Raw genomic sequence first — 12378 nt, forward strand, 5'->3', positions numbered from 1 at the left:
CAGCGATGACCTGTATGTAAACTCTGACATTCACACACAGTGGCCGCAAATTGACCCGATATACCTCGCGAGTTGAAATGCAATGCATTAAAGTGAGTCTTCGCTTCCACTGCTCTCTATACTTTAACATGTTAACATGTTGACAGGAATATGGAAGTTAGTAATAAATATGAGAAAATAGCCTTTAAGTGCAAACGTTCTGGCGCTGAAAATCTTCTGAAAATAAAAGGTGGACGCACAAACTGTATTGATGTCGAGATTGAGTGTAAAACTGTTCTATCTATTAAGCCTTTTCATTAGATATAAATTGTTTCATGCGGAACACGCAGTAAAACAGTGTTACAAAGACGCGGACATGTTTCCAATGTTCTGGTCGTATTCTCAAATCAGCCAATGCAGTCAATGAAGTGTATTCATCTGTACTTGGCCGCGGGAAGTTTTATTTGAATTCTATTGGACGCTAACAAAGGTCAGGCTAAGGTGAAAAGCTGGCTTAATACAGCTTACGCCGAAAAAAGTCTCTTCTTAGCAAAAATCCCGTTTAGGCAGAACTGCAGTCCCTGAATGGCCTGTGCTAATAACAAGGATAACATGTATTCCGCTGCTTGCATAGAAAACGTGTTTTAAGAGAAACTCAAAGTTATTATCAAAATACATGCTTATAGAATGAAAAGAAATGAGAGTAAATGCAGCAGACTTTTCTAAACAACGGCCTTGTATTTCAACGTTAACAAATTTATGCCATCCTTCTAAATTGGATCAATTTATTTCCAAAATTAGTGATGTCTAGTATATTTATTTCTATATTTAGAATATTTCTTACAGAAATGCCTTTAAGAAAACAGCGCAGACCCTGATGATACACCGCATCATGCGGCGTCTCATCTGGGTCTACGCTGTTTGCCAAGGCCTTTTTTTAGACGCTAGGCATAAATGGGTTAATGGCACTTATCAAAAACTGTATACCATAACATTACAATAACACGAAATACATTTATGGTAAATTTAAGTTTTTTGTATGCCTTTGCCCGTGGTTTATCGCTAATTGCATTTAAGACGATTTAACATACGTTTTCAAAGCATAGCCTTTGATTTCACGCCCACGGGCAAAGGCTTGATTCCATGAAATTAATTAGTATATGCATACATAGTTGGGGATGAAACATGCATCTCAATAAAAGCCATTGAGTCAAAGAGACGATTGTGATTTTTATAGCAATACATGAATAACATAAACATTGTATTGAACCAGATCAAGTGCGGTTTCTGGGAAGGCGGGTGCTGTGCCTATCTTTCTCAACCGCATCCCAATGTAACAATAATAAATAATACGATGCTTTCTGATTTTGTACACATTTTATGTATTGGTGAAGAACACAATTGTCGTTGATAAAGTACGTTAGTGTCATAGAAAATTTCAAAATAGAAATGCTAAGAGATGTAGTGGTGGTATTGTTTTATATTACAAAGAATGTTTTAAAGATGGTATCCAAATTGTAAAAAACCAGCCTGATTCTATTATATGGTTAAAACTTGATCGTATATTTTTTGGTATTGATGAGGATATATATTTGTGTGGCTGTTACATTTGGTGTGAAGATTCACATGCTTATAACATTGTTAATGTGGATTTCTTTGATATCTTAGAAAATGATATTGCATCATATAATAATCGAGGTAAAGTGTTAATATTCGGTGATTTTAACAGTAGAACTAGTAATAAATGCGATTATATTATACATGATACATTAAATATAATAACCGATGATATTGATTATAATCCCGATGTGCACTCGGTCAGGGCCTCAGTAGGTAAGTCCCACAATAATCACGGGATTAAACTTCTTGACTTGTGTAAATCCTCGAGTTTTCGTATTGTGAACGGTAGGATTGGTGATAGTTGTAAGCACACATATTTTTCACGTAATGGGCTATCTACAATTGATTACTTGCTTTGTCAAGAACGATATTTTTCGTTGAAGGATTTTACTGTGAACGATTTTAACGAATTCAGCGACCATGCGTTTTTGTCATTTTCGCTTTATTGTAACAATTTTTCAGGAGATAATCCCTCGTATGAGGAAATCAAATTTAAATGGGACGAATCGTTACGCAATGAATTCCGCTCGGGAATAATCGCCAAATTACCGGATTTTAATAGAATTGTGAACGATATAAATTGCTATTGTAATGAATCGATTAACAATGCGTTGAATAGTTTTACTGACGTTTTTCGCAGAGTAGCAGATCCGTTATTTTCGAAAACTATTGTTATTTCTAATAAATCCGAATTTGAAAAAAGTGGTAGCTTTAAGCATAAGGATTGGTTTGATAACGACTGTAAAATCGCACATTTAAACTATAAAAGAATGTTAAACTTATTTAATTCTGACAGAAACGATGTCAATAGAACGCAGTTATTAGAATACAAACGGGCTTATAAAACATTAATCAACAAAAAGAAGAAAGAATACAATCTAAGGAAAGTAACCGAGTTAGAGAGTTTGAAGAATAAAAAACCCAAAGATTTTTGGAAATACTTTAAATCTAAAAGAAAAAACAAAGGTGAAACTATATCATTAGATAATTTTCGTTCATTTTTCTCAAGTATTAGCAGTGGTATTTATGAATTCGAGAATGATGATGCTGAATCATTTTGTTCCAATAATAATTTTGATTTGCCGAATACTCGATTTCCGGAACTTGATCAACCATTTACTATTAATGAAATAATTAAAGGTATTAATTTTTTGAAACGAAATAAAGCTTGTGGAAGTGATTGCCTTTTGAATGAATATCTGTTTGAATGTAAAGATATTATTTCATCTCATATATGTGACCTATTTAATGCAATTTTAAACTCTGGTGTTTATCCAGAAAAGTGGACCGAGGGTATAATAATCCCTATACACAAAAAAGGAAATACTTCAGATATTAATAATTATAGGGGAATAACACTTCTTAGTTGCTTATCTTAACTGTTTACCTCTGTTGTAAATACACGCATTGAACCCTTTTGTAACAACTTTAATATTATTTCGGACGCACAGTTCGGATTTAGAAAAGGGCGGTCCACTGATGATTCTATTTTTATTTTAATGTCTTTAGTACAAAAATATGTTAATGAAAATAAAAGGTTATATGTTATATACGTTGATATGTTAAAATGTTTTGATACTATTTATAGAAATGGTTTATGGCTAAAATTATACAAATGTGGTATTGAAGGCAAACTGCTCAGAATTATTAAAAATATGTATCATAATGTCAAATCTTGTGTAAGGCATTGTTCATCATATTCAGAATATTTTAGTTATGCTGTCGGACTACGTCAAGGGGACGCACAGTTCCGGTTTGCTTATTGATGATATTATACTTATATTGTTGCTTTTTGCTGACGATATGGCAATTATAGGTAAATCGCCTGAAGAAGTACAATCTCATTCGGACCGTTTACTTGAATACTGCAATACCTTGGGACTAAAGGTAAATATTACTAAAACAAAAATTATGGTTTTCCGGAAACGTGGTCGTCTTTTACCATCAGAACATTGGACATATAATGGCCAACCAATAGAGGTTGTCAATGATTTTAATTATTTGGGTACAGTTTTTAAGTATACAGGTAACTTCTCTTTGAACCAAGAATATCTAGCTGGTAGAGCACTAAAAGCACTAAATATTTTATTCATTAAATGTAAAGATTTTGATTTAAAACCTAAAACGGTATGTCAGTTGTTTGATGCTTTTGTTGGTTCAATTCTTAACTATGCATGCGAAGTTTGGGGCAACACAAAGTCAAAAGAAATTGAACGAATAAATTTAAAATTTTGCAAAAGATTGCTGACTGTTAAACAGAACACTTGTAATGCAGCGGTATATGCGGAGTTGGGTCGGCATCCTTTATTTATTAATCGTTTTATTAGAATTGTTAAATACTGGTTTAAAATTTCAAATTCTGATAATACTATTATAAAAAGTGTATATTTACAAGCCCTGCAAGATAGCAATAAGGGACATATAAATTGGGTTACTAATGTTAAAAGGCTGTTAGACACATATTGATTTTCACATGCTTTTGATGATGCGAATTTGGTCGATGTTAATCTATTTTTACATCAATTTAAATGTAGAGTTATTGATATGTATATCCAGGACTGGCATAGGATTGTCGACAACAGCCCGGTTCTGGACATGTATTGTGTATTTCAACCTGTTTTTGTATATGAACATTACCTTGATCATATTCCTAAACCCCTGAGGGCATACATTACTAAATTACGATTGTCAGTTCTTCCACTTAGAATACAGACTGGTAGATATGCTTCTCAAAACACCCCAAGAAACGAACGGTATTGCCTATTATGTAACGAATCAGATTTAGAAGATGAGTTCCACTTTGTATGTAAATGTACTCAATATATCACTATCAGAAAGAAATATATACAACCATTTTACTACAATAAACCATCTGTGTATAAATTCCACCAATTAATAAATGGTAATAACACAAATGAGCTATTAATGTTTGCAAAATATGTTAAATATGCGTTAAAAGCAAGAAATACATTTTTGAACACTACTTTGTAGTATGCATTGGGTTTTCCCCCTAAACACTGTAATACTGTACTTATACTTGTTATATCTGATCTTGTTATGCATTTAATTAAATGTTATAACTTGTCATTAAGTAATATATAAATATATATGTTATATGTTTTGTATTGTAAACCTATATCTAAACATAACACAATGTTAAACAAAAGGTTAAAAACGTGACATCATGTATGTATTTGTTATTGATGTATTTAGACGATGTACTCTGTACAAGTCTCAATAAAGTTTGCTTATTGATGATATTATACTTATATTGTTGCTTTTTGCTGGCGATATGGCAATTATAGGTAAATCGCCTGAAGAAGTACAATCTCATTCGGACCGTTTACTTGAATACTGCAATACCTTGGGACTAAAGGTAAATATTACTAAAACAAAAATTATGGTTTTCCGGAAACGTGGTCGTCTTTTACCATCAGAACATTGGACATATAATGGCCAACCAATAGAGGTTGTCAATGATTTTAATTATTTGGGTACAGTTTTTAAGTATACAGGTAACTTCTCTTTGAACCAAGAATATCTAGCTGGTAGAGCACTAAAAGCACTAAATATTTTATTCATTAAATGTAAAGATTTTGATTTAAAACCTAAAACGGTATGTCAGTTGTTTGATGCTTTTGTTGGTTCAATTCTTAACTATGCATGCGAAGTTTGGGGCAACACAAAGTCAAAAGAAATTGAACGAATAAATTTAAAATTTTGCAAAAGATTGCTGACTGTTAAACAGAACACTTGTAATGCAGCGGTATATGCGGAGTTGGGTCGGCATCCTTTATTTATTAATCGTTTTATTAGAATTGTTAAATACTGGTTTAAAATTTCAAATTCTTATAATACTATTATAAAAAGTGTATATTTACAAGCCCTGCAAGATAGCAATAAGGGACATATAAATTGGGTTACTAATGTTAAAAGGCTGTTAGACACATATTGATTTTCACATGCTTTTGATGATGCGAATTTGGTCGATGTTAATCTATTTTTACATCAATTTAAATGTAGAGTTATTGATATGTATATCCAGGACTGGCATAGGATTGTCGACAACAGCCCGGTTCTGGACATGTATTGTGTATTTCAACCTGTTTTTGTATATGAACATTACCTTGATCATATTCCTAAACCCCTGAGGGCATACATTACTAAATTACGATTGTCAGTTCTTCCACTTAGAATACAGACTGGTAGATATGCTTCTCAAAACACCCCAAGAAACGAACGGTATTGCCTATTATGTAACGAATCAGATTTAGAAGATGAGTTCCACTTTGTATGTAAATGTACTCAATATATCACTATCAGAAAGAAATATATACAACCATTTTACTACAATAAACCATCTGTGTATAAATTCCACCAATTAATAAATGGTAATAACACAAATGAGCTATTAATGTTTGCAAAATATGTTAAATATGCGTTAAAAGCAAGAAATACATTTTTGAACACTACTTTGTAGTATGCATTGGGTTTTCCCCCTAAACACTGTAATACTGTACTTATACTTGTTATATCTGATCTTGTTATGCATTTAATTAAATGTTATAACTTGTCATTAAGTAATATATAAATATATATGTTATATGTTTTGTATTGTAAACCTATATCTAAACATAACACAATGTTAAACAAAAGGTTAAAAACGTGACATCATGTATGTATTTGTTATTGATGTATTTAGACGATGTACTCTGTACAAGTCTCAATAAAGTGTCTTGTCTCTTGTCTCTTGTCTCTTGTAAACGTAGAAAGAAGTCATGTATTATAAATCGTATTGTAATGAAAGGGAGATATTTATCGGTATTGTATACACTTTGATTTGTTAAATACCATAATATTGTTCTGTTGTGGATTACCAAATACATCTTTAAACAAACTTTTCAATTCTTTAGAGGCATGTTTTGTAAGATGATAACTTAAGCCATCAACTACACATGAGCTACAACTTGTAAGAGAATCAACTGAACGATTACAAAAACATTCCCCGATGTATTGCCACTTGATACGATAGCAATATCCAGTTGCTATGTAATTTATCAGGAACGTTGAAAAGTAAACATAACACACTGACAAGGAAGATATATATTATCATTAACAAAAGAGGGTGTTGGTTTCTTTAGAGGTTAAGTATAGTAAGGTTGGACTACAGTCGAGTCATAAAAAGCTGAAATTCCTCAATAGCGTAACAAAATAATGTTTCATGATGTTTATTTTCTAACCGCATCCTTATTTAAAAACTGATTATGTCATTGTGTCAACCTGTTATCCAAGCTGTAAAAAGAATACGGGCCATAATAAAAGTGATGAACAATGCACGGTATCCATTTCCGCATGAATGACAGCTTAAAGCATTCACTCGTTCGCCAAGATTTGCGTATGTCGCATTAGCGTCCTATACCATAATGCGATATTTGAACAAATAATAATAAAAAATATTATAGAATATTGCTGTATAGTATAATCAAAATAGATTAATATACTTAATTTATGTATGAAACATTTTATGTATTGAAAGAAATCGCTTGGAAGTCATAGGTTAGGTTAGTCCCTAATAGCGGTACAGTAATGTGTCAATTGTCAGCGGTACAGTAATGTGTCAATTGTCAGCGGTACAGTAATGTGTCAATTGTCAGCGGTACAGTAATGTGTCAATTGTCAGCGGTACAGTAATGTGTCAATTGTCAGCTGTACAGTAATGTGTCAATTGTCAGCGGTACAGTAATGTGTCAATTGTCAGCGGTACAGTAATGTGTCAATTGTCAGCGGTACAGTAATGTGTCTATTGTCAGCGGTACAGTAATGTGTCACTTGTCAGCGGTACAGTAATGTGTCAATTGTCAGCGGTACAGTAATGTGTCAATTGTCAGCGGTACAGTAATGTGTCAATTGTCAGCGGTACAGTAATGTGTCAATTGTCAGCGGTACAGTAATGTGTCAATTGTCAGCGGTACAGTAATGTGTCAATTGTCAGCGGTACAGTAATGTGTCAATTGTCAGCGGTACAGTAATGTGTCAATTGTCAGCGGTACAGTAATGTGTCAATTGTCACCGGTACAGTAATGTGTCAATTGTCAGCGGTACAGTAATGTGTCAATTGTCAGCGGTACAGTAATGTGTCAATTGTCAGCGGTACAGTAATGTGTCAATTGTCAGCGGTACAGTAATGTGTCAATTGTCAGCGGTACAGTAATGTGTCAATTGTCAGCGGTACAGTAATGTGTCAATTGTCAGCGGTACAGTAATGTGTCAATTGTCAGCGGTACAGTAATGTGTCAATTGTCAGCGGTACAGTAATGTGTCAATTGTCAGCGGTACAGTAATGTGTCAATTGTCAGCGGTACAGTAATGTGTCAATTCTCAGCGGTACAGTAATGTGTCAATTGTCAGCGGTACAGTAATGTGTCAATTGTCAGCGGTACAGTAATGTGTCAATTGTCAGCGGTTGTCTCTACAATGTTTGAGCTATCAACGAAGATGCTGCGTTTTACGTTGATGGTCCGCATCCAACCGCATGAGAAAGTTGAAAAAAACTTATAAGATATAATCATTGTGTTGTTGTTTTTAGAAGTCCGTATTAGTAATAATGGTTATTGTTATTACATTAAAACATAATTGGATTTAAACTTCCAACCTATTGGAAGCAGAGTACTTCACTATTTATTAATATACAGTTAGTTTGCAAAATTTCTTACCGTTTTATTTATATCACTACATTCATGTTTATTTTTCTTATAGGGTAAACCATGCTTCTTAATTATGCATTTAATCTTGAAATTACGATTCAGACAAAATGTATTATAGTGTTATGTGCATCAGCCTTTTATCTCTTTTTCAATTTAATGCAATTGTTATATTATTTTATCGACACGGCCACCATAACTTACGTTAATTCCACTGTTGTGTTATAAAAACAAATTTACTTTCAAAGTAACTACAAATATAATGTTTAATTCAAAACGAGTAAATACGTACTAACCTAGAAAAAACGCATTACCGTAAATGCATTGAATTTTAACAAAATATTGTCGCATATTTGATAGATAGACATTTTGCATAACCTTGTGTAAACTTGTAGGTATAAATACACGAAAACAATCCGTCTTTTTTACACCACCAATCAATAATATTTAACAATGTATTAAGTCAAGCACACCAGAGATATTATGGAAAACGAATATAATTATGACCGAGATGACACCTTGGCATAATAATGTTTCAGCTTTTAATATGTATGCACCGCGTTGCAATGAAGGTATTTTCAATGAAAAAAGGCTATACAAATCTAAATTCTATTGACAATTGAGAGTAATTGTCGACGCGGACTTCGCAAGTGGTTCAAATAGATATTATCGAGCTGTGTCCGATCCAATGTAACGTGACCCAGTTTCAACCCGCTTAGATTTGGGTTCGTTGATGAAAGACCTCTTTAGTTGAGTCAATCCTTTACACGCTTGAAATACTTGTCGTACAAACGCCTGTAATATAGCACTCGTGAATGAATTGCTTCCCACTTTACCAACCTACTCTTTTAAGTTGCTTTTTTAAAACTTGTCGGGCAACTTAATGGTAAACTTCTGATCAAATTTACCACTTGAATATGTGGTTATGATGTTTTATATAGCGGATGTGATGATATAAGTCTATCGGATATTTCTGTTCGCTAAAACGTGTTAGAACATTAAATTGACATCAACAGTTTCTTTAAAGCGGGTATATACGATTTCTTATATGTGTTTAATTGTAATATATTGATAAAATATGTTACAATAACACAAAACAGGCAAGAAAAATTATACATTATAGCCGAATTTCATAAAATGCAGCAAAGACAAATTAGCGCCCCGAGCCGATTGTGACGTACATATTTTCCTACAATAACCGAAGCATTCGTCTTTGTATTAGGATCGGAGTTAGTGTTCGTGTTTCGTATGAATAGATATCGTTGCAGGAATTCAAATAAACCGTTAAACTAAGTTTAGATTCACATCGTACATGTATGGTATACATGCTGGCGAATTCGGCTGTACAGCCGTTTTCAATTTCAGAATTAAATATCTGGCTTATTTCGCATTTTTCGACACATGTTCTTCTTAACTTTTATTTTAATTTATATTGAAATATATATATAATAAGTTTGTTTACACATTTGATATAAATTGATATAAATAAGAGCATACGCATTTGGATTTAAAATGCAAGGGAATAATGGTTTACATAGTATGCGTTTAGATTAAGGTTATGTATGCAAGGGAATAATGGTTTACATAGTATGCGTTTAGATTAAGGTTATGTATGCAAGGGAATAATGGTTAACATAGTATGCGTTTAGATTAAGGTTATGTATGCAAGGGAATAATGGTTAACATAGTATGCGTTTAGATTAAGGTTATGTATGCAAGGGAATAATGGTTAACATAGTATGCGTTTAGATTAAGGTTATGTTGAACATAAGGCGTATTGAGACACTTCAAATATCATCATAATTCTACCTGACTGGGAATCAAACCAGGGATGCAAGCACCCCTCCGGTCGCACGGCGGAAATCACAAATATGACCTCAATTTGGGGGTTTAAAGATGATTATTGAATCACGAATATTAAAGGGACCTTTTTACGTTTTGGTTAATTGACAAAATTGAAAAAAAAATCAGTTTTGCATACTTTCGTTGTTGTTATGATATTTACGAGGAAACAGTAATACTGAACATTTAAAATGCTCCAAAATATCCATTATAAGCATCTTTTGACTTTAAAAAAAAAACTTGAAAATTGCAATAACAAACGCGAAACGATTAAATAATTTGAAGAGTTTTGTTGCAATGGTTATATTTTGTGACATTACAAGGATTGCTTACATATTCGATCAAATACACAAATCACTGTAAGAGCACGAATAGCCGAGTGGTTTAACTGCTGGTAATTTACTCCAAGGATCAGTGGTTCGAGCCCAATTGTTGGTTACTTTTTAAAAATCGTTTTTCTTGTTTTTTTACAGGAGCAGGCAAGTTTCAATGTTTACATTGATCAAATTTAAAGCATTTAATGACAAACTTCAATACATGTCAAAATTTGGGAATGGGTTCCTTTAACTGTCAGATATAACGCAGAGAATGTCTGGCGGGGAGACGTTTAATTTAATTAGATTGAACGTTCATTGGTACGTCAAAGCCCTGGCGGCTCATTGATTGAATTTACCCTGAACATCCACGTCCAAATGTTTTTTGAATATTTACAATGACAGGAAACCTAGGTCTTAAGTGACCAATTAACAACACAACACTTTTATTAATGACGTTAAATATTTCATTCGCTTCAAGGGACTTGTTCACGGTTAAGTAAAATTACAATTTTTACATGCACAAATGCAATATAGTCAAAATTAAATGTACTGGTGTGCATTATTTTAAAACAAGAAAAAAACATCAAAGAGGAAAAAATATTGAAACACATGTTCGATAATTGATAATCATTAATTGATTTAATTGCATATTGATGGTATATATTAGAATTGCGATGGCGAATAATGACGTGGCGGAGACAAATTTGACGAAAGTGATAACGATATTTATTTATTTTGAGTAATTTTGCAATAAAATGTGAAAATATATAACGTTTTCCGATGTATAATTTCATTATATTCGTAGTAACAGTACGACTACTTTTGCTTTAGTACTTGTAGCGCTATAACTTAGAGAGAGCATCTGCACTTACCAAACACATCGAACAATCCCGTCGACGGCTCCCGGAAACACGAAGTCGTCACTTCCGATCCCCCAACTCCTGTGAAACAACACTAACTGTGGCATTGCGCATGCGTGATTTTGGTCACGACGACCCTGGATATGCAACGTCTAAACTTCAGTATCCAAGAGGGACACTGGTGGTCCACATTTCTAGATGCTATAATTCCATTTCCGGCACAACATTTACTACATGTTCAGAAAGTATTCCTTTAATATGATAATTTCTTGGAAGTTTAAATTTTAAACACACGATGCTCACTTCCTCATCTCTTCTGCTTTCTGCGAACAAACAGAACGCAACAAATCATTAGCACGAAACAAAACACGCAAAACGTAAAACGGTTACCTCACAATTAACCCATTTTTGCCTAGTGGACTCTCCCATCCTTCAAAATTGGATAAATTTATTTCCAAAATTAGGGATGTCTAGTATATTAATTTCTATATTTAGGATATTTCTTACAGAAATTCTTTTAAGCAAACAGCGCAGACCCTGATGAGACGCCGCATCATTCAGCATCTCATCTGGGTCTACGCTGTTTGCCAAGCCCTTTTTTCTAGACGCTAAGCATAAATGGGTTAACTCTGTTTCTAACATATCATACATGAAAACACAGAGCTTAAACACGAGCAGTAGTAAGCGCGATACATTTTTTAATATGAACATTTCGCCGTCATTAAAGCTACTTCCGAAATCACTTTTGTAGGATTCGTAGATGTAACATGATACATGTTGCTAACTCCACACAAACAACAGCTCAGCTGCAATTAATCCCAATTTTGCAAGCTATTCTATCTAGTGTTGCTGAGATCACATGCTATCACATGAAAGTGTCGAAAGTCATTAATGAGTCCGCTGTTGTGAGTCGCTCAGCTACGTTGCGAGGTGTTAGGGTAATATGAGTATATATTTAGAGAAAACATGATGTTTGTACAGTTCGTGCCCATTGCAACTCCATGCCTTTAAAGTTTTAACAAAATCGAACGTCTTTCCGTATATGTTACAATATTATTT

The 12378-nt window shown here is 33.3% G+C and overlaps 1 protein-coding gene across 3 annotated transcripts in view; it reads right to left on the reverse strand.

Annotated features, from left to right (window-relative positions):
• Positions 1–12378, reverse strand: part of LOC127873810 (diacylglycerol lipase-beta-like) — an 85677-nt gene that overhangs the window by 69652 nt on the left and 3647 nt on the right. For all 3 annotated transcript variants that reach the window (XM_052417806.1, XM_052417805.1, XM_052417807.1), the window contains exon 2: positions 11332–11642. In XM_052417806.1, coding sequence (XP_052273766.1) covers positions 11332–11426 — 95 coding nt within the window. In that variant the 5' untranslated portion in view covers positions 11427–11642. The remainder of the gene's footprint in view (positions 1–11331; positions 11643–12378) is intronic.

The sequence above is a fragment of the Dreissena polymorpha genome, chromosome 3, assembly GCF_020536995.1.
Source record: "Dreissena polymorpha isolate Duluth1 chromosome 3, UMN_Dpol_1.0, whole genome shotgun sequence".
NCBI classification, from domain to species: Eukaryota; Metazoa; Mollusca; class Bivalvia; order Myida; family Dreissenidae; genus Dreissena; species Dreissena polymorpha.